This window comes from Triturus cristatus, chromosome 4_1 (genome assembly GCF_964204655.1).
Source record: "Triturus cristatus chromosome 4_1, aTriCri1.1, whole genome shotgun sequence".
NCBI classification, from domain to species: domain Eukaryota; kingdom Metazoa; phylum Chordata; class Amphibia; order Caudata; family Salamandridae; genus Triturus; species Triturus cristatus.
This window is the reverse complement of record NC_140585.1, coordinates 1,242,986,176-1,243,009,061: the sequence shown is the minus strand read 5'-3', so window position 1 is coordinate 1,243,009,061 and position 22,886 is coordinate 1,242,986,176. Positions and strand designations below refer to the sequence as shown.

The 22,886-nt window shown below is 46.6% G+C and overlaps 1 protein-coding gene across 1 annotated transcript in view; it reads right to left on the bottom strand.

Annotated features, from left to right (window-relative positions):
- Positions 1-22,886, bottom strand: part of ESPL1 (extra spindle pole bodies like 1, separase) — a 470,161-nt gene that overhangs the window by 125,161 nt on the left and 322,114 nt on the right. Inside the window, exons 22-24 of the mRNA XM_085654666.1 lie at positions 14,862-15,043; positions 13,388-13,515; positions 13,174-13,296 (exon numbers count right to left, since the gene is read on the bottom strand). Of these exons, the coding sequence (XP_085510792.1) occupies positions 13,174-13,296; positions 13,388-13,515; positions 14,862-15,043 (433 nt within the window). The remainder of the gene's footprint in view (positions 1-13,173; positions 13,297-13,387; positions 13,516-14,861; positions 15,044-22,886) is intronic.

The following is a 22,886-nucleotide window of genomic DNA, read 5'->3' as shown; positions in this document are numbered from 1 at the left end:
ACAGAATTGCGGTGAATAGTGCCTTTTGGGTGTAGAAAGGCAGCAGTAACAGGCAGGTGCACAGTTTCAAAGCCCTTATCAGAGGGGCCAGGGGTTACTGGGCCCAATCATTGGGGTTGTGGCCTTTTTACTCCTACTGTCCCTGGGACCAACTAATTATGGGCTTTGAGTAAGTGGCCTATTACTACCATTTCAGCACTTGACGCTCAGTGGTAGCGAGGGAAGAGAAGAACAATGCTCTTCAGGGGGAGGTGGGCACAAGGTCTGCACAGGCTCATAATTCACAATACCCTGTGACCCGAATATTACAATTGTCCAGTCCAATACTTCTTTTAGTAGGAAAAGCAGTATTTATGCAGTTAAAAAGTCACACAGAATGCTTCAAGGCTTGAACCCTAGCATTGATCTCAGCCATCTCCCCCCCTGAGGTTCTTTTCTCCCCTCACACCTCCTCCACATTAATGAATCTCTAAGGCAGATCTTTGGAGGTGACCTCACAGGAGCTGCCAGCACTAGCGACAGGCATCAAAGTCTGGCTTTGGCGTTGAAAGTTTCAGCTCTCTGGACGCTAATTGACGAGATCATGCAAGTCTCCCCAATCTCACCCAACCGTCTTCCCATCCTTCAGCAAAAGCAGCTTGGGCCATAGGCGGCGAATGGAGATTGTCGAAGGAGTCAATGGCTTTTAGGTGCAGCGGCTTCATGTTTACTGTCAGTATGTTGGTGGAGCAATGGCAATGTTGCAGGACTGTTTCTGATCTTCAAATTCCCTCCCTTAGGAACATGGACTTCTCCAACATGGTTGACTGCTCCAACAGTCCTCAAGGCCCGCTCCTGGCATTCAGGGGTCACAGGCAACAGACCCAACAAGGTCAGATACACACTAGGCTAAAGTCAAGAATCCAAGTGCCTGACCCCGGCATATGGATGGCTCACCAGTGTCACCAAGGAATACAAAGCCTACTGTGGAAAAACTGACACTTTGTACTAAAAATTTTATATAAAATTCTCATTTCAACATCCATTGCTTAGAAAGAAATTTGGTCTAACATTGATATTCCTAAAACCCATATTATTCAAAATGAGTAAGTATTCACAATATTGTACATCCCATTTTACAATTCATCCTTTTCCAATAAGTTCTACAAATTCGCTAATAAGGATTCCAGATTGATCATAAAAATATTTCTAAGATTGTCTTACCAGTTATTGTGAGTATTTATGCATGACAGGAGTACAAGAGGTGGAATGGGGAAGAGTTCTGCTTGGATGTTTTAAATGTTTCTCTCTGAATTGCCTGAAGATTTAGAACATGACAATGAACGAACTCAGGGTCGACTCTTGCAACTTCTGGTACAGGACTGACCATTGGACTAGGATCAATCTTGTTGAGGAGTTTTCTGGTGCTTTGTGAAGTAGAATTGTGCATTGCTGCCCCAAACAGCATTTCCGTTCATGCATGCACTGTCACTGCAGTTATGAATCTACCCCCAAGCCCCACAGGCAAACCTGATTAGGATCTGTCACAGACATCTGCATGCGACACTCCTTACAGGGTTTTAAAGTATTAATCTTGTACTGCATTTACCATAATGCATTGGGGCTAACAGTGCTGGGATATGAGGCAGTGTGCTCCCACCCCCATTCTGTATAAAAGGCTCCCTTGAGCTAATTTGCTGACTATCTCCTCCAGGAAACACATGTGCAAGTGAGTGGTACTGTGACCTGTGAAGACTAACAGCCTTTCCAGCAACCCCACATAAAAGTTTGCTGCTCTTTACTGATGAAGGACAAAATCCAGAAACATGTACACATGTATAGAGATACACAGCAATATCCGCACCAACACTGGTGAAAAATGACGGTGACTTATGAAGTAAGCTCTAATCTTGTACTGCATTTACCATAATGCATTGGGGCGACTGCTAGGATGCAAGGCAGTGGACTCCCACCCTCCTAGGGTTTAAAACCTGTAGTCTTTGGAGGTGACATTTCCCTTGCACACAAATGTTTTGAGGAAAAGGTCTGTATGAGACAAGCGGTAGCTTTGGATCCACACATGCGGGTATGGAAAGAAAATAACTGACATCAGCATGTGGGAATGGAACCCATATAGGCTACACAAGTCATTTTCAAAGCGGATTGCGATTGTGCAGAGATGCTCAGAGCCACCTATTGGCACACACAGGTACCGCCTGAAAATCTCCCAGAACATGTCCGACACAAGGGGAATATTCAAAATGTGAGGTTTGCAGTCACAAATATCCATCAGACGGTCTGCATACAACACCCTCCTTTACCAAACCGGGACGTTTAGTATTGGGCTCTGTCTTAGCATATCGTTTCCGAACTCAAAGAATCAAGGGTATGTGGGGGAAACTCACAGTGCAGCTGAAAGCTCAATTTCAACTGAAATTGTTCCCAAAATACTCCCCTCAACAGATAGAGGGGCACAGAACTGCTGTCATTGAGCATTATCAGATGACGCAAACAAATCCAACTGAGGATTGCCATACTGGGCAAAGGTGTCCTGGACGTCCTCAGGCAGAAGTAGTCACTTATGATCTGCAAGATCACACTGACTCAGGCTGACCGCTCTGACATTCAAAAACACTGCTAGTTGATTGGCGGATAACCAGATATCTTGGCAGTGTGCCCAAGACCAAAGTCTCAACGTCTCCAAGCAAAGGAGGTGAGATAGCACTCCCACTTGCTTGTGAACACACCACATCTCAGTCATGCTGTCCGCCAAGATCTAGACTGACAGACCTTGGATGGATGGAGGAAAGGCCTTGAGTACCGGTCGTTTTTACTGCAGTTCCAACAGATTGATGTGAAGAAACTAGACTCCTTTGATCTGCAGATCAATTAGGTGAACTTCCTACGTAAGGTGGAAGCATCAGTCACTACCATAGCCACAGTTGGAGGGGAGTGAAGGTCATCCCGCAGTTGAGGATCGCCTCATTCCCTTACCAAGCCACTGGAGGAAGAGCACAAAAAAGTCGGATAGGCTTCCCCCATGCTATAACTGCCAGCCTGCAGAAGCACCATTGCAAGGCCCTCGTATGTTAACGTGCGTGAGTGACATGTGGAATGGAGGATGCTAGCAAACACTCAGCTCATGCATTTTGACAAAAAGATGGGACTGGACCTGTCTGCCTGGTGGTGAGGAGGAAGCAGGCTTGCTGGTGGTTCTGCCACCTCTATCCCTGGCTCTGCCCCTGTATTGTCTGACCAACAGATTTGGTTGCTGTTGTTGGGTCTGAGGTTGATATGCCTGACATTTGAAAAAAAGCCTCTTGAGAAGCCATGTAAACGTTTAAACTTGCAGCAATCCCTTGTAGGAGGCGAGAGTGGTAGGCCCAAGATGATAACTGCAGCCTTGCTTGTTGTGAACTGTTCAAGCGCTGAATCAGCCTGTTGGAGGTTGGCACTTTATGTGATTTATCAAGAATCTGATATACCGTGTAGAGTCCAGGGGGTCCCTTAAAAGTGAACAGGGGCTTGCTAAGCAATCCCAAAGTGCTCTTTTAGAGGGTAGTGTGGTCGAGCAACCTTAGGCTTAACACAGAGGAGTGCAAGATATTTGCAAATACACATACCAATTAATAAATAATATTACTCAAGCAGGAGATCCACACCAAATTCTAAAAATAGCAAGTATCTTTATATATATTTAAGCTTTAGAGAAAAATCGTTCAAGTAAGTACATATTGTAAATATAACTTTTTTCACTTAAAAAGTGGACACTTGAAGTATGTTCTAAGTTCTGCAATGTTATCCTATGGAAGGAAGAACAAGTTCTGCAAACAGGTACAGCACATAGACTTACAGGCCCAATCTCCAGGAGTTGAGGTGAGTGGTGGGCAAGGTCCACAGCAGGACTTACAGCAGCATGAGGGCAGCCCTTGTGCAGGGTGCAAATCATAGTTGGGAGACCAATGTGTTTCAATGGGGATCGGTCACAGTAAAAAGAGGCTGCATGATCTAGCTTCCGGGGTGAAGCAACAGGCGGGTTCAAGCCTTGCAATGCTCAGGACGTAGGGACACCTGGGGTCCTCTCCTCCATGGCCCGAGGGCGACGGATGAAGAGGTGTCTTTAGGTGTCAGGCTTTTCTTACCAGCAGTAGTCTCAGCCGAAGGAGCCTACGTGCAGAGTCTGTAGGTGTCAGGGAGTCCACGAGGGGTGAAACCACGATGGACTCGTGCTCTGGAGGGCAGGGGCACCTTGTTGGCACCGTTGGCCCACTTCAGCTCAGGCCGGAGGAGACGGGTGCAGTGTTGGCTTTGGGTGTCTGGTATTGGCAGTTCCAGAGGCCTCAGAGCCTTCTCTTTTGGAGTTTCTGAAGAATGCAGGGAACAGTTTCGCTGTTCTTTGGGAGGCATTGGTCTTTATTGAAGGCATGCAGTCCCCCAGGTTTTGGAGGTACACAGCAGCAGGACACATCATTTTTGGTGCAGGTTCTACAGAGTACAGCAGACAGAACAGCAGGGCTGGGGCCAATTCAGGTGCTCTTCAGTCTTCTGCTGCTCTTCCTGTCCTTCGTAGGTCGTGAGGATCTGCTTCTCTGTCTGGTGCCAGGGACTCTCCTAAATACAAAATTTACCCTAGGGGTCACTACACCCCCTATATGACCACTTTTTGTGGGAAGTGGGCATCACACTGTGCCAGAATTCCTAAGTATGTCATCACAAATCTGGCTACTTCTGAAATATAGTGTCCATAGTAGCCCACCTTAGGGATGGTACTAGCATGGACTTGGCACACCTAGATGACTACCTAATTTTCCGCCTGCCCAGGTACAAAGGGGGCACAGGACAAAGGGGTCAGCTTTCACCTGTTAGGAGCCAGATTCGCATTTCAAAGGCAGCAGCCCTTTGAGGCTTGCCACCCAATGAAGGCTAATCAGCAGGTCATCCTGTGGGAGGAGGTGTGACATCCTTCTCCCGGACAGGCTTTTGTTCTGGGTCTCCAGAGAGCAGAGGCTCTCACCCTAGGAGGTCAGAACAGTGTTTTGGGTGGCAGGCTGGCAGAAACCAGTCAGCAAGCACACCAGAGGCTGGTAGGTTTTCAAAGGGCACCTCTAAGGTGCCCTCTGGGTGTATGTATTAATAAATCCAACACTGGCGTCAGTGTGGGTTTACTAATAAGATGTTTGATACCAAACATCCCTATTTTCAGTTAAGTCATCATGTAGCTGGGGAACTCGTTTTCACCGATTGTCCAGCACAATTTTTAAAATGACTTCCCTGGTCACTTGTACTGGCTGTAATAAGACTGACCTGCAAAAGGGGCATATCTGGACATGCATGTATGCCTCCACATCTAATATTTAGCACCCTGCCTTAGGGCTGTTAGACCTGCTGTAGGGGTGACATTTAAATATTACCTGCAGTGGTAGGGGGGATAGCACACATGGGTGTGTGACATGCAGTCTTTTCACTTTTGTCTGCCATTGCAGGCTGCATGTGTGAGAAAGTGGCTCTGTATATACTGTTCCCTAATAGGTACAGGGTGTACAGAGTCCACAGTCCCCCAGAGGCTGATAGAGGTCAAAGTTAGGTATGACCTTACTCTCAAAAGTGGTATCTTGGTCGAGCAGTAAGGCAGTACCAGAGGACAGTGTAAAGCATTTATTGTACACACTCAGTCAGCAAATGGTTTCACACACTCAATAACTGAACTCTAGGCCAATGGTTTATATATATCAAATATATGCTTGATTTATTTTTAGAACCACAAAGGGGGTAAAAATATACTTTCTCAGAATGAGAGGTTGAATATAAATACTTTTGTCTTAAGCAATAAATTTGTGTAAACAGTCACAGTTGGTTGCAATAAACAATCCTATTTCCTAAACATAATGCATTGAGCTCAATGGTAAATTCAGGTTATTTGTAATAAATTACTTTTCAGATTACTTTTGGAATTCCAGGTCTGGCTCCTAGAACCAGCCTTGGGTCAGTATTCAGAATCAAGTGATGAAAGTCGACTTAATAACTGTAATGATTTTTAAATAATATTTAGCTATTTCAAAAGTTAGCACTTAGAAAATATTTCACAGAAAACATCCAATGGATCTCTATGGCAAGAAATTCAAATTGCAGGTAGAGTACTTTATCGTTACTTTAGTAATCCAGGACTGGGTACCTAGACCCAGGACTGGGGTCCTTATCAAAAACAGGTAAGTAATTTCGTTTGCAGAAATGGTACGATTTTAAAAGAATATTTCAAATTTGCAAAAATAGACACTTAGAAGAAATTTCACAGAAAAGCAGACAATGGTTTCCTATGGGAGAAAAATGAGTTAGAGGTAAGTATAGTTGTGAACACTTTTCAGGGTCAGGGCTGGGCACCAAGATCCAGCACTGGGAGCTCACCTCGGAGCAGGTGAGTAAATTCGTTTTTGTCACTTGGCTGATTTTTGGTGAATTTTTGCAGTTTTGAAAAGTTCACACTTAGAAGATTTTTGAAGAAAAAGCCAGTCAATGTTACCCTATGAGGAAAATGAAGTTAGCGGTTTAAGGGTAAGTACTCGACTGGCAGAGTTGAAATTCCGGGCATGGACTCAGGGGTCCCCCAGTGTCAGGTAGGTACAGTTGGTTCACCCTCAGCGGTTTCAGGACGGCCGGGTGCAGAGAGAGTTAGGCCCAATGTTATCCTATGAGGGATAGGGGGCCTTGGTTGGTGGCTGCTATCTGGCAAGCCACGCGGCTGTGGGAGCTGGGCTCCTGGTCACTTACTCAGGGCAAGTGGGGGAAGTAGGTTAGTGTAGAGAGGGCACTGCCAGGGCCACTCGGGCGGCTGGGTGCAGGGTGCTTTTGAGCCTTCGGGCGCTCAATGGAAATCAATGGGAATGTTCCGGTTTGGAAAAAGGCTGCAGGCTCGGGGACGAGGATGTTTCAGGTGCCACCACCACTTCGAGAGGTAAGTTGGGTAGTTGTAGGTTAGGTGGGTACCCCGGGATTGGGCACAGGGGGCCGCAGGGCGCCGGGTGCAGGGGTGCCTTTTGAAGTCGGGAATCTTACCCTCTGGTTGATCGCGGTTGGGGTGGCACTTGGTTCTAAGGCTGCAGGCTTCTTCCGGGATGTCGAGGGGGGTCCTTGGGTGCCGGACTCGGGGTCACAGTCGCCGTGGGGTCGTCCTCAGGGTCTTTGTCCACTCCGGCACTGGCCAGGCTTGGCTGGTGCAGAGTGTGTTGGGTCCGCGGTTCCGGGCTGCTGCCAGGGGTTAAAAATAGGTTTCTTGAGTAGAGCCTCTACTCATGGGAGTCCCAGGGGCTTAGAGCCAAAAGGTAGCCAGGTCCTCCGGGGTTGGTGAGGTTGCTGGCCACGAGAGATGCCGCGCTGGTGCAGGTTCGAGAGTCGACAGGCCGGTAGGGCTGGGGCCTAAGCAGTTGGTGTCTTCTTCTCTTTTTAGCAGCTGCAGGGCAGGTCTTTGATCTTCTTGCTCTTCTTGTAATTGTCTATCTGGAATCTGAGGAAGGAAGGTTCAGGGTGCCCCTAAATACTAGATTTAGGGGCGTTACAGGTAGGTGAAGGCCAGGGACCAATGGGTCCTTGTCCTGGGGTGGGTACACCCCCTATCCTGCCTCTCTCCTGTGGGAGGGGGGCAGTAGCCTAATCCTGATAGGGTAGGGCTTCCCATCTTCAAGATGGCGAGAGCCCGGAGATGTGCTTCACCTCACCTCCCCCACCTGAGGGGTGGGGTGGGCAGGCTGGCACATCCCCTGTCCTTGTATGGGGTTTCCGGCCAAGCTTCCCGCCAGAGTGGGGGGTTGCAGTGGCCTGGGGAAACTCCAAATGGCGGCCTGCCTTTGAAGCTTCCCTTTGCTCATCCTGGGGGAGGAGATTTCTCACCTCACCCAGGATGTGCATTGTTGCAGGCCCGGGAGAGCAGGGGCTCTCCCACCCAGGGGTCCAGCAACGTGTCTGCTGTGTGGCAGCCTGGGCAGCCTCAGAGCAGACGTGGATTGTAAGTTAGCTGTAAGGGGGCATCTCTAAGATGCCCTCTGGGGTGCTTAGTACATTGAACCCACACTGATGCCAGTGTAGGATTTAATGTGCTGAGAAGTTTGATACCAAACTTCCCAGGCTTCAGTGTTGCCAATATGGTGCTGTGGAGCTCGTGTTTGACAAGCTCTCAGCACCATGTACTCTTAAATGACAGCACTGCACTTACAGTGCCCAGGAATGGACCCGGGTACTGTAGGGGCACAGGGCTCCTGCTCCTGTGCCCACACCATAGGCGTAATGCACCCAGCTAGAGGGGTGGCTGACATATGCCTTGGCAGTGTAGGTGATGGGCATGGTACACAGTGATGTGTGCCATGTCGACTTTGTTTTGTCCTGCACCCAGACACTCAGCCTGCAAGGGCAGTGTGTGTGTAAGGGTACAGGGCCTCTGAGGGTGGCACAATGAGTGCTGCAGCCCTTAGAGGCCTTCCCTGGCCACAAGGCCCTGGGTACCTAGGGTACCATTTACTAGGGGCTGACATGTGGCTAGGGTTTGCCAATTTGGAGTTTGTGTGGTTTAAGGAAGGAACATAGGCCCTGGGCACCTGATTGGCAGGAACCCAGGGTACACTCAATCGAAGTACATTCAGCAATTTAGCAAAAAGTGGGGGCATACCATGCAAGAAAGATGGCACTTTCTCACAGCATGTCTTGGAGAAGTCTTGCACGCACTTGGTGAGGGGTTCCTTAGGGTGGCACAATTCATGGTGCTGTTGGGGACCCTCTTTAGCACCTCAGGCCCTAGGGGTACCATTTACTATCTCCTTATAGGGGGTGCTAAAGGTTTTGCCAATTGGGGAAACAATTGCACATTTTTGCGGAAAGAACACTCAAATTGGGGACCTGGGAGTGAGAGGCAGAGTGAGAGGCAGAGTGAGAGGCAGAGTGAGAGGCAGAGTGAGAGGCAGAGTGAGAGGCAGAGTGAGAGGCAGAGTGAGAGGCAGAGTGAGAGGCAGAGTGAGAGGCAGAGTGAGAGGCAGAGTGAGAGGCAGAGTGAGAGGCAGAGTGAGAGGCAGAGTGAGAGGCAGAGTGAGAGGCAGAGTGAGAGGCAGAGTGAGAGGCAGAGTGAGAGGCAGAGTGAGAGGCAGAGTGAGAGGCAGAGTGAGAGGCAGAGTGAGAGGCAGAGTGAGAGGCAGAGTGAGAGGCAGAGTGAGAGGCAGAGTGTGAGGCAGAGTGTGAGGCAGAGTGTGAGGCAGAGTGTGAGGCAGAGTGTGAGGCAGAGTGTGAGGCAGAGTGTGAGAGAGTGTTACTCCAGCAAGTAACCAGCTTCCTACACACAAACCGGCACAAACCATCAGATGGATGATCCAGGAGGTTAGCCTGAATATCTGATGAGAAGTTGGACGTGCGGAGCCAGGCAGGTCATCAAATGGAAACAGAGCTGCCAGAGTTCGCAGTGTCAAGCCCAGGCTTAATTATATGCCATGTGGCATTTTGAACATCCTGTATCACTTCATGGATGTGGCACCTCCTGTCTTTGAACACCTGAGGTATATTATCTTAGCCATGTCCCACAGGGCGTGGTTGTAACGTGCAAGAAAGCAATTGGCATTCAAGGACTTAAAAACCATATTCCCAGATGAGGCCTTTTTCCATTAGGCATCTAGGCACTTCAACTCTATCCAAGAGAACTGTGCTGACAGACTGTCCTTAAGAACATGATGCCTGTATGACAAGGCTTTCCAGAAAAGGGCTGGAGGAGTGAACCAGTGGATCTCCCAGAGAAGGAAGGAAGTGTTGACACCAGTCTGTTAACTACAGGAGCATTAGTGGGTTTATACCAGGCTGCGGTCGAAGAGGGTAAAAGAGGAAGAGGCTGTAAAAGTCCCCACCATAGGAACAGCCGGCAGGAGGACCTCAGTTAGGATGTTGGCCTAAACCTTAACTGTGTTGAGTTGAAGATCCAGCACCTCAGCTGCCTTCTTAACGACTGCACTGTCGGAAATCCAGTTATCCTCACAGGTGAGGTGTCAGGCCCACTGGCTAATGACAGGCATGCTAGCCCATGGATGTAGCCATCCGAATTATCATCTCCAATTTGTCTAACCTCACTGTGTAAAATATTTACGAATCCTTTTAGGACCCTTACACTTAGTTTATCAAACCTTTAGCTCAACCCTGGATAGCTATGACTCTGAACAGCAAGGCTTACACAAATGAACAAGTGTAAAGCATTTAAACAGCACCTAAACCAGTGCAGAAAAATCGACAAGACACCAAAGAAATCATACACCAATTCATAAAAACAGAAAAAGATCTACCAGAGGGTTACAGAGATATAGAATTTACAAGGTACAGTAAATCAAAGCATTTCACTCAAAGCAGTGAACAAACACTGGCAAATTCAACAAATTTTAAACTTCTAAACGTTCTCACAAAAAAGTTTAGGCTAATTGTAATGCGGTCACTTGGAGTCATTCTGGCAACTAACTCTAGTAAGGGGCTAATCAGGGGGAGCAGCCAGGTCCTCAAGAAACAATTACCTCAGCAGCTGGAGCAGTCTGTCAGTCAGTTCCAGGTACTTTTATACTTTGCATAGTTTTCATATAGAAGTGGTTCTGATTCAAGGGATGAAGAATACTGAAGTTGCTCAAGGATGCTGTGGATGATATACAGGCGACGAGGGTCTTGCTGCGACTACTCCTTAGTCCACGAAGGGAGTGAAGGCGATCTTCGTCACAGGGTCGACAAAGTCCTCTCGGTGCTTGCAGAAGCCCAGTCACCACTGGCCTACCAGACGCCCAGTATTGGTCACTGGTCAATCCTTCCTAGGTCAATAACTCTTGCTTTAGGGGTCCCAGCTGCACTCAAACGGCACTCCCGAAGACAGTCAATCCAGTGCAATGTTGTGCGTCAGGTTTCTGTTCGCTGGTGTGGCACAGCAGTGGGTTGAAGACTTTGGACTGCCAACCTGCCCCAGCAGGCTTCTTCAGCTGTTGTGTTCTTGTGCTGCAAATAGTCAGTCAGTTGGTTGGTTGGTTGGTCCTTCGAGTCTCTTGGCTTTGGCTGGGCTCTGGATTCTACTTCTCTGAGCAGGACACAGCAGGTACAGTTCATCTCCTTTACCAACCACCAGGTGCAGCAGGTACAGTCCACAACGGTGCAGCCTCTTTGCCCGTTCCATGGTGAAGCAGGGCAGTCTTCCCACTGTCCTTCCAGTCAAGTTGAGATCTTAGTTTGGGGTCCCAAGGGTGCCCCACTTATGCTCAGTAAATGCCCTCAGGGCAGGATGTGGTGGGTAGCCAATAGGCTACCAGGCTCCCTCCCCGCTGGTGACTATCCTGTAAAGTGTGGCATCGGGGTATCCCAGGATGAACCATTCTGCCCACTCCCAAGATGACAGGACCCCGCTCTTGGCTTGTAGAGCTCCCTAGCTCAACCTAGAGGTGTTGCTACCCAAGGGGATGGCACCTGGTTTCCCCTCTCCTGTCCCTAGTGCCAGCCTGTCTGCCTGGACAATGGAGTGTAATCCGTTTGCCCTTCAAATGCAGCTTCTCCTCAGAAGCTGCTTTTTGGTCCAACATCCGTGTGGCTTCTTGCAGGAGGAAGGTGACACCTCCTTCCAGAGCAGGCCCCTATTGTATCCTTTCCTGGAGTCGAAGCAAGTCTCCCCAGTAGGGCAGAAAGCTGTCTTAGGGTCAAGACCCCGTGTGCAACTAGTATAGGCAGAGGGGACTAACTGCAATAAAATAGCAACTTTGGCAAAGTTGCACACGGCTACGTGTTACATTAATTTAGACTTGTGAATCAAGTCTAGCTTAATGTAAAAATGTGTTTGATATCTTGGATGACCCACCTTGGTTACACCATTCCAGAGTTAGCACAGCTGAGAGGTCAGCATGCAACTCTACACTTGACTTTCGGGCGACCAAACCCTCGCACAGTAGAAATGACAATTTCACATTTTTACTATCAGAACATGTAAAATACATGTTCTGCCCATGAGATACATTGCACTCTGCCTTAGTAATCAACAGGCCTGCCATGGGGTAACTTACACATATACATAGCAGTTTAAGATGCTCTTCCGGCCTACAGATGACGGGCTTGGAGTCTCATTTTACTCATGTAACACAGAGGATGGTACAACCAGTGCTGCAGTCCTTTGGGTGATCCTCCAATTTACATGCCCCGGGTACCCTTTACTAGGGAATTACAAGTAAGTCAGCGTAGCTAATTGGGAATGAGCCAATTCTACATACCTGTTTTAAGACTAAGGTTACAGGCCTTGTAAGCAGGCCTCAGTGCACTCAGTTGACAACCAGCAGCATCAGTCCAAAGACTTGGGGGGTGACCATACAAAATGAGGCATTTCCTTAGTCATGTATTCTGTTCCTGTACTCCCCTTCCTCTTTTTTTGACCTGCTTAAGGCGCTACTTTAGGGACAAGCGCAGGAGGAGGTACCGTCCATGGTACAGGTATTTGCAGCGTGGGGCATCTTAAAGCAGAGTAAAGGTGGAATGGAGCTAAATGGCATCAGAGCCGGAGGCATGAACATTGGGAAGCCTCACGGTGAAAATGGGCTGGATTGTGCAGACATTCTGGTGAAAATGGAGTACATGGCATTGAGGAAGGTTGCTGGGTCAGGGTCCGGAGCCTAGAACACAGGGAATATGGGAGTCAGCGCAGATTATCCAGCATTTGCCTCAAAGGGTTGTGGAAAAATGGTGGTGGCGCTGATGGATACAGAGGCGGCTTCGGGCTAGATTCAGTGAAGTTACTGGTACAGTGCATTTAGAGAAGGATTAACTGGCTCCACAACGACCAAGGCTCAGAGTACGAAGTACGAAGATCCTGTAGGAGACAGAGGGCATATGGGCAATTTACCCTTCCCATGCTTCTTGTACTTTTCATGTTTATACCCTGAGTGGGAAGAAGACTAAGAACGTATCCTGGAGTGTTGACGACTTAGTCTGTCATCCCTGGCCCGAGTCATGCAAAGCTCGTCCTCACCGACTTTGATAGCATTCGGGTGGAAGCTGATAAAAGCTTCACCTTCCGCCCTCCTGTGAGCAGTGACATTCTCCACTTGGTGAATGTATACTAAAACTTAGTAGTAACATTTTCTTTTAGAAGTAGTGAAATTGAATATGGAACATTAAAAACAAAAAAATTTAATAGGTTAACACAAACATGAACATTAACAGAAGACTTGCCTTCATCCTTCTATCCAAGGCGGATCGACCTTCCCACCACTCCACCTTATCTGTCAGGTTACTGATTTCTTTCTGTTCTTTCTGGATGGCATCAAATTCTCTAAGGGCTGAGCTCAACGAAACCTGGTAAAGATGGAACACAACATAAATCAAATCACTGCAGACCAGCCATACCCATTGCATCTTAGCCAGTCTCGCTTTCACATTCACCTACCTTTCCTCGGGCTGTGGGTATGCGCACTGTGATAGGTGTATGACCTCCCTCCAACCTGGTAAGCAGCAAGGTATCTCCAGTGAATCCCAGGTGGGGGTCTAGCATTGTCAAAACACACACCACCACATCTATAATAAAATGTAAAAACAAAAAGAGTAAATTACATACAATACATAATTGAGCTCATCCTTTAATAGATCTGCAAACGGATATTTGTACTGAATTGTTTAAATCACCCCACCCCTTTTCAGATCGCATACGGTTTAAGACCTTTGAAGAACTTGTCACAAATCAGTGCGAGTACAAAAAATAAGTCAGCTCTAACAGAAAGCATCCAGTTACTTCCTGCAATTGTCTATTTGGCAATCTACTTCAATTGGATACCAACTTATTTTATGGCACCATCACAACAAATGCTTTAAGAATACTCCCAATGTTAAAACAAGACAAATAGAAAACGACACAGGAGTGGAAATACAAGAAAAACTACACACTGCATTGTTTAGATTTGCACATGGTCCCAATTTTCCATCATCTCACTATATGGTGCATGGATCCTCCAGAGTTGTTTATGCAAGCAATAAAGCACAAACACACAAGACTACATCAAAAACTACAACTTGACCATGCAACCAGTACACCAGAGTAAACGTTCCAAAACCCTGGTAGGCCCAACAACTTTCAAGAGCTCCTTTTGTTAACATTGTATTAAATTAAGTGGCAAAAAATATTATGTAAATAAGGTGGTAGACTACATTATAGCAAATATTTTTGCCCATTTATAAAGTTTACTACGTTGAAAATAAATGTCTTACCTAGCATTGTGGTAATTTGGTTTTTGTAAATCCATGGCAAATTCTATTTAAAAGTAGCTCTATTCATAATTAGCATGTGATACAATGCTTGTGCAAAGCATTTCTGAAAGTAAATGTGAATGTTTTCCCACCAGCATGCAAACTTAACAGTTTGATGTGACTAAAATGATTCAGGAAAGGCACTCTGGCCCTCTTCATCCCAGATCTGCTACCGTACCAGGAGACAACACTCAAAACACCAGCATCTCCCAAACTCCACAGCCTTTTTGAGTCTTCCACAGAGAATAAGGAAAACAACTAAACCGAACTCTTCCTCATTATATCCACCCTTTCACCTTATGATTCTGAATTCATTATATGAAAATCATTTTAAAAAGATGTCAAACATAAAAGACTAGTGCCTGCAAACTGATTTCTATACTTATCAAAGTGGGCTACTGCTCCTAATAAACTTAATATGCATGGCCCTAGGACTGCAGCGACCAAAGAGGATGTGTGCAGTCACAAGGGTACAAAACAAATATAAATCTGACAATTTCTATTTCGAACGTCCCCAAAAATGTTGTGTAAAAACATTCACACCCAAAATGTCCATCATTATGTTCCTGTTTTTTTTCCAAACAGTTTTTGAGCGGTTACTATTACAAGAAAAATCATACCATTGGGGATCTGCTGAAGCTGTTCATGAAATGTATTTTTGTCAAGTCCGGAACAGCTAAACTGGAAGAGGTTTTCTAGCTGTGTCAGATGTTGGTTCAGCAGGTCGCCAGTGCTTCCATCTTGCAACGAGAGGTCCTGTAGCTGGTCTGACACATCCAGTGTCAGATCTTTCTTCTTCTTCCTACAAAAGTATGGAGCGGGAGCGGTGCACAATTATCAAGAGGCCTTCAGACATTTGAATGCAACAAGTGCAAGAGAGTGGTTATTTCACATACTGTGTCTAAACAAACATTAATCGTTGTTTAAAGCTTCCCATTCAGGTTGGGAATGCTGGTGAAGATGCCCTGCCAAACAGCTTTATCCAAAGCAAATAAATATGCTAAAGATCCGGAGGTGAAGAATGAAGAGCTGCTCTCATTGAATCTTCTACACCACAGAACTTACTCACTGAACTGCTTTGCCTATGTACTGCAGGTATAAAACATTTTTTTTTTTAAACATATGCCTATTGAGGACCAATTAACCAATAAGCTAGCAAAGTAGAAGATGCGGTCTCAAAACGTTCCAGAAGCACTAGAGAAACTACACTGTGCATTTAAGCTCCAGGACTCGTAACCCTATTAGGAAGCAGACGGCTCTGGTAATTAGTCTATTTTGTAGGTTCACTACAGAACTAAGATTTAAACTATGGTTATGCACTTGAGTACTTTTGTGATTTTCTGGTGAGGCAGACCTGTTCATAAATTAAGCCACAAATCTCATGATGGATTTCATATCAACTTAAACGTTTGCCACACTTTTGGGTGTTGCTGGGTAGTATCTTACGAACAATTTCATTTTAAATGTTTTGACAATGCCTTTTTTGGAGGGGAAAAGACGTATAAAAGAGGTTACACAGAAATAACATATCAAAATCGGAGAAATTTTAGGAGGATAATTACTTAGCGTTTGTTTTCTCAATCAACCATCATATAAGGCTCTTAAATGCAGTAAGTTTGTAGTTCACTCACTCTTGAAGACAAAGGCCTGCCTACAATGAAAACTACTTTACACAAACACTTAAAATCAAAATTGTGGGTTGGCCCAAAAAGGGTGCCATTAGTTTAATGTTCAGCTTCCAAGGAGGACGAGGGAGTCTTAGCTGATGGAAAAACATTCCAAATGTCATCCAGAAAATAATCACAGAAATAGCAAAAAAAGATGTCCCAAGTGGCCAGTGATGGGATCCAAATGCACTTTTGTGGACAAAAAGGATATTTATCAAAGTAAAAAAAAGATGACGCAATAAAATTCCTTCTCTACAAGAACCGGGACAGGAATGGCTCAAACCAGGGTCACTGGAAATCCCACAGTGGACCTCCCATTCACCTTGGCTGGATCCGTTCCTGTCGTGGGCACTAGACCCAGCCACACAAGTTGGGCTGCAGTGTTAGTCAGGACAAGTGGGCGAAAGCTGGGTGGTAGTACGGTTTTGGATTCCTCCCAATTCGGGAAGTTTCCATCACAGAAATGTAAGGAAAATGAGCTATTTTAGCCAAAGTTTGAGGTTTTTATGGCATTGTGGTTAAGAAAACCTTGTGGGATTCACGCAAGTACCACCACCATAGAATTACCTGGTTGCCTAGTTTTCATATACATCTGTAGTTGTACGGTTTCACGGTGGGCAGCCCAAAACAGCAGCTACCCCTATTCTGATCTCTATGTAGAGCTTTAGGGCCTTGTGTGGTTGTCTCTAGGCCCACCCACATAAGTGGGGTGCTGTGGTTATTGGGAGACGTGGTAACTCTGGGTGGTATGACATTTTTGGAACCCCCACAGATTCTGGACCTTTTCTGCTCTGAAATGTGAGGAAAATGTGTATTTAGTCCAAGTTTAATATTTGCAAAAGCTTCTGCGTAAGAAAACCGGGTGAAGCCACACAGGTCACCCCACCTTAGATTCAAATGGGTGTCTTTACAGGTTTGTTAGGCTACCCTGGGTGCCAGCTGAGCTATGGCCCAAAATCCACAGTTGGCCACATTGCAAAAAAGGGGTCAGTTTTGTGTCGAAAAATGTGATGCGTCCACTTCCTGTCATGGGCACTAGGCCTACCCACAGAATTGAAGTACCACTTTTATCAGGAGAAATGTGGGAACATAGCATAGCAGAACATTTGTTATGACCAACTGGATTTTGCTGCATTTGTGCCTTCCAAATGTAAGTCAGTGTATAAGAAAGTCATTTTAAAAAATGCCCTCTAAATCACATGCTAGTATGGGGACCTACAAATTCAGAGATGTACAAATAACCACTGCTCCTAAACTCCATATCTGATCCCATTTCAGAAATACATACATTTCCTTGATAGCCATTTTTCACAAGATAATAATCTTCATGATTGGGTCTATACTCAGCACACAATGAAAAATATTTGCAAGGTGCAGCTCAGTTGTTGGCTCTGGGTACTTCGGTATCTGTGACAACCACCAAATCCTATATATCCCGCAACCAAAAGCATTTCGTGTATGTAATGGTATTTTGCTTTTGTAAATCGGCCATAGTGACAAAAAGTTACAGATGAAAACTTTATAAATGACTTTTTCCCTACAAGTTATCAATTTTTCTTTATTTCAACCGTTTCTTTGGAAAAATCTTGAGGGATCTATACAGATCACCCTGTGCTGAATTCAGAATTGTGTCTACTGTTCAAAAACCTATAGCTTTATATCACGGGGGAATCACCCATGGGTTTCACACTGGTTTCCATCACAAACTGGAAGCACAAAAATAGGAAAAATGGGCTACCTCTGCAGTAAACATTTGTTTTTATCCAGCTCTATGAAGATGGCGACTAGCACCACAAAGCTCTTGTTGATGCAATTTTTCTTGTGTGGAAAACAAAATTAAAGGCATAAGCGCAAACTACCACAAACAGTTGGTGAGGTAAACTTCAAAGGGCCAAAAGAGATTACAGATAACCTTTTAGGGTGCCAAACACAAGTCCTTGTTGGGAAAGTTTGGCCTCTAATAGGCCGGTATTGTGTGTGCCACACCATGCAACAAACTTGTCTCAGCCCTGGCATAGAAAGACTTTGTAGAAGGACATAGAAGCCAGAATGGCATCCACATCTTCGGTAGGAAAATAAAATGCAGTAAATTGCTGCTCAATAATCACACATGAAGGTGCAAATTAAACAGGCACTAGTGCAGGACCCTGCTGCGACAGTAGAGGTTCCTGCAGTAGCAGCCTAATCAGAAGGCAGATCGTGATGCCCAGACGTTCCAGGTACCCCTTTTCTTGCCCAAACCAGAGCCACTGGAATACACTGGGCCAGTTCTTGATCTTTTAAACTCTGGGCAGGAGAGGCAGTGGCAGAAAGTTTTATAGGAGTCCAGTGCTCCACTCTATCTTGAGAAAGGGAGAGAGAGATTGAGATAGCGAGAGAAAGAGAGAGAGAGAGAGAGAGAGATTGAGAGCGAGAGATTGAGAGCGAGAGATTGAGAGCGAGAGAGAGAGAGAGAGAAAAAGAGATTGAGAGAGAAGGCGTGCAACAGATAGGGAGAGGGGGGGGGGGAATAGCGAGAGCCTTCTTTGGAATGCAATTGTGCAAAATCTTTGACATTATGTGTTCAAAAGTGACACAAAGATCTAGCCTGGGTTCTCCCCATTACTGCAAGATGCCCTGGGCCACCTTGGGTTGTAACTGCATGCTAAATTGGTCAGCCCTGACATTCGAAAAAATCCTGTAAGGTGGTTTTCGACCAGGGAAATGTCCTGATGCTCCAGGCAACCCTAGAGACTAAGTGTCTCCTAACAGTACACAGGACCCCATTCCAGTTTGTGTTGCTGTACCACATGGCAGTAGGGTTGTCTGTTAGACCCTGAACCAACTTCCCTTTGATGGATGTATGAAGGGTTTTAGCATCAAACGAATGACCCATACCCTAGGGGCTAGCTGACAATGCTGCGCAGCGGGCTGCTACACAGCGCCCCCCTCACACGCAGACAATGCGCTTTAGCTGAGAAACGACGCGATACATACCAGAAAAGCACCATCGCTTCGCTTATACGCAATGCACACACCTGAATCCTCTATCTATGTTCAACTGAACTCCGCCGCCGGGCCTCCGGGTTGTCGGCTAAACGGCTGTGTTTACTCATTTGACTGCATGTGTTCGAACATTGCCGACCTGATGCTCTGGCGCAGAACTGTACATTGCCAATTGATGCAACTATGGTTAATAAAGGTTTTCAAAAAAAAAAAAATCAAACGAATGACCCATAACTCCAACAGATTGATGTGCAGATGAGCCTCTGCCTCGGATCTCCACCTCTCCCATATGACCTCCCCATCCTAGCAGGGATGAATCTTTCGACACCTTCCACTCTGGATGGGGCAGGAAGAGCAGTCTTTCACTGGTAAAACTGCAGCTGTGCCACCACTGCAGGTCTTTTGAAGTCTCTCCTGAAACCGGAATGGAATCGGAGAGGTTCTTCTGGGTCTACTGAGACTTAAAATTCCACTGCAGAGCCCACATATGCCCACTACTATGGTTGACTAGCAGGATGCCAAGAGGCCCAGAAGCCTCATAGCCGCTTCTCACCAACACCTAGGACCAGGGCTGAAGCATGGGGGTAATCATTCAAATGTCCTGGACTAGTGATGGAGGGAAGTCACAAAATTGCACCATAGACAGATGTCTCCAATAAACTGAAGCCCCCGGCATAGGAGTCATGTGCGACCTCAGGAAATTGATAGTGAACCCCAGTGATGTCAGGAGGTTTGTAGAAGCGGTCACCAACTGACTGTTGCAAGCCCGCAACTGCCATTCATCGAAGCGAGTACTAAACTGGAATCAAACCTCCAAAGGTGTTCTGCAACAACCACCATCGCTTTTGCCAACACCCTACAGGCAATGGTGAGGCCGAAGGGAAGCATGGCAAATTGAGACTGCTCCTGTACCACCTCGAACCGCAAGTGGAGTCTGTGGGATTGCCGGTGGGGTAACTGAAAGTAGGCGTCCTGCAGGTCTAAATCTGCTATTTGGACATTTGGATCCAGGGCAGACAGAACTTGGGACAGTGCAAGCATCTTGAAATTGCATGCAAAATGGACAAAAACCACAAACCTTTGGCACAAGGAAATAACGGAAGTAACATCCAGTTCTAATTTTTGTGACTGGAACCCTCTCTAAGGCTCCTTTGGTCAAAAGAGCCTGCACTTCTTGGAACAAGGAGGACAAGTGCTCCTCTGAAAGATGGAGATGTCATGGGATTAAAAAGAATGGCAGGTCATGGCCTCACCGAAGGATCCACTTATCAGATGCTATCCTTTGCCACCTGTTGGACTTGGCCCTGAGACCTATCAATCCTAAGTGTGATCACAGACTGGCCCCGAGCCAGCCTGCTAGCACCAGACAGTTTTCTGACCGCATGGGGAGAGTGCTTGCGCACTCTGAGTTCGAGAACAATGCCTTTCCTGGATGGAGGTGTTCACACCTACCCCTGGTCAGGAAGAGCCATCCGTGGCAGGGAGCTTCAGAGGCCTTGCCTCCTTTGTAATGCGACCCCAGCCTCTCCTGTTAAAGGGAGCAGGCCCCCTTTCTGTCCTCACCACCCTTGAACAGTCAGAGAGGCAGGAAAACAGAAAGAAAAGGAGGTGTGGTCCCCTCTGTCAAGTCCACCCCTCAGGTGCTGGAGGCGAGGAAGTACACTTCAGTATCCACCATCTTGAAGATGTTGGGACTTATCCAATCAGGGTTAGCTCTATGTCCCCCTCCCACAGGAGTTGGGCATAATGGAGGGTGTAGACACCCCAGGTAAGGGGCTCATTGTACACCATCTGTCACTCCCTTGTAACGCCCCTAAATCTAGTATTTAGGCGTTATCCCTAGACCCTGAACTTCAGTTCCTGACGAACTAAGATCCGGACACCACAGAGCCGCACCAGCAGAGTAGACTGCAGAGAACTTCTGACTTGGCCCCAGCCCTACCGGCTTGTCTGAAGCACTCAATGATTCTGCGCCAAAGGACGACTGGTCCTGCTGCCCAGGGACCTCTAGAACCTTAGGAGGACTGCCTGCCTTCAATAAAGACCAAGATCTCATGAGAACAGCGAACCTCTTCACCCAACAACCATCATAAAAGTAATGACTCTGGCCTGAGGAACCGCAAAGCCTACTCCGGTCCCACCTCTGCACCAGATACCTCAGGCCCGAGTCTAAGTGGCCCACCAGTCGCAGCAAGGTTCCCCAGCACTCCAGAGCCGAAGCCCACCATGAGCCAACCTCTCCCAAACTCAGACGTCGCTTGCAGTCTCTGCATGGCCTCAAACTTGCACCCTGCACCCAGCTGCCTCCTGTGCTGGTGCCTAACTGAACTTTACCCAATACTGATCTTAACTTTCGAAGACTGGTCTCATAAGTCGATTTTACCTATATGTATGCTGAATGTTTTCTTCCTCCCATAGGTAAACATTGCAGAGTCTGAAAATTGCGCTTTTTAAATTGAAATATATTTCTATTACAAAATCTATTCACCTAAGACGAAGTTCTGTTTGGCAAAATAAATATAACCAAGCACTATTTTTATAGATCGGTTTCGGATTTATTAATTGAGTGTGTGTCTCATTTATTTCCACAGTGTGTACAACAAATGCTTAACACTACCCTTTGATAAGCCTAACTGCTAGCCCACACTACAACAATAGAGAGCACTAGTACTATCTACTTTAGTCTCTGTAAAACCTCTGGGGAACCACTGGACACTGCACACTATAGCTCATTTTGGTATAGTATATAGTCAGCTTCCCACAATTAGCCACTAAAGTGGTAAAATTGTTGAGGGTACAGTCTCGCAGGGGTGGAAAGGCCCAAGGAAAGTACAGTGTCCTGCTGCTTTCTTTAAAGCAGTCCAACGCTCAATCAGCGCTCTTGTCAAAAAGGTAAGACTCATCGAACAGTATGTTAAAGCTGCTCGTACCACATCGGAGAAGCTAGTCGTTCCTATTCAAGCATGCCGTTTAAGTACCACACTAGTGCCACTTACTCTGCCCAAGCAGTCTGCAGTGTCCAGACCAGATGATGCATTCTGCAGTATAGAGACTATCCTGGACTGTTATGGCCTGGTTGGCCTGAAATTCCTTGCAAACTACTAACCATATCTAACCAGCCAAGTCCCATAGAGCTTGGAAATAGCTCTTCAGCACACAGCTCTCATTGATCGATGCTAGGGCTGGGCTGGCCAAAGGAAAAAAGAAATTCCTGAATGCCTGGATTTATAATGGCTTTCTAGGCAAGTTGTAGGGAATGAGTTGGGGGTCACCCGACTGATGGAAGCCTGAACCACCAATCTTTCTAGACTGGAGGGACACCCAGCATCCTGCCTGTTCACTGGAGGACAGAACATGGCTTATACTAAGTGTCTATAAGAACGTCAGATTCAGAACTTCATTGATTGAAGTGAGGGCTCAGAGGTTTGGGCGAAAACAGTCCCCATCTGCATTGTCATCACTAAATACAGGTTGACTGACCAGAATCAGACACAAAGAGTTGTTGGAGCGCTAGTGTGTGACTGAAGCTGATGCAAGGTTTTGTCAGACTGGGATGGGTATCAGGTGTGTCGGTTTGGTGTTGGGATGTGAACTCTGTTAGGGCCGGGACAAATTCAATTTGGAGTCAGACCTAAACGACTATAGAAACAGAGTCTTCCTCTGGCACTGTCTGTCAAAGGGACTGGTCTGAATTTCAGGACTAGTGTAGGAGAGTGGCATCGACTGCATAGTTGCCCCCAACTTTTTGCTGATGTTTTGACTTTTTTTTTTTTTACTCTAGCCAGGCTGTGGCCCTGCTAGCCAGGACCCCAGCCTATCTGCTTCCTCTCTAAACGGATGGGAGTACTTTAGGTACATACCAATTGGATACCGAGGACACCCTGTGAGCCCTTGTAGATGGTACCCTAGGTACCCAGGGCATGGCTCCCTCAGAGGCCTACCAGGGGCTGCAGCACTTATTGTGCCACCCCTGGGACAGCCATACAAACTGAC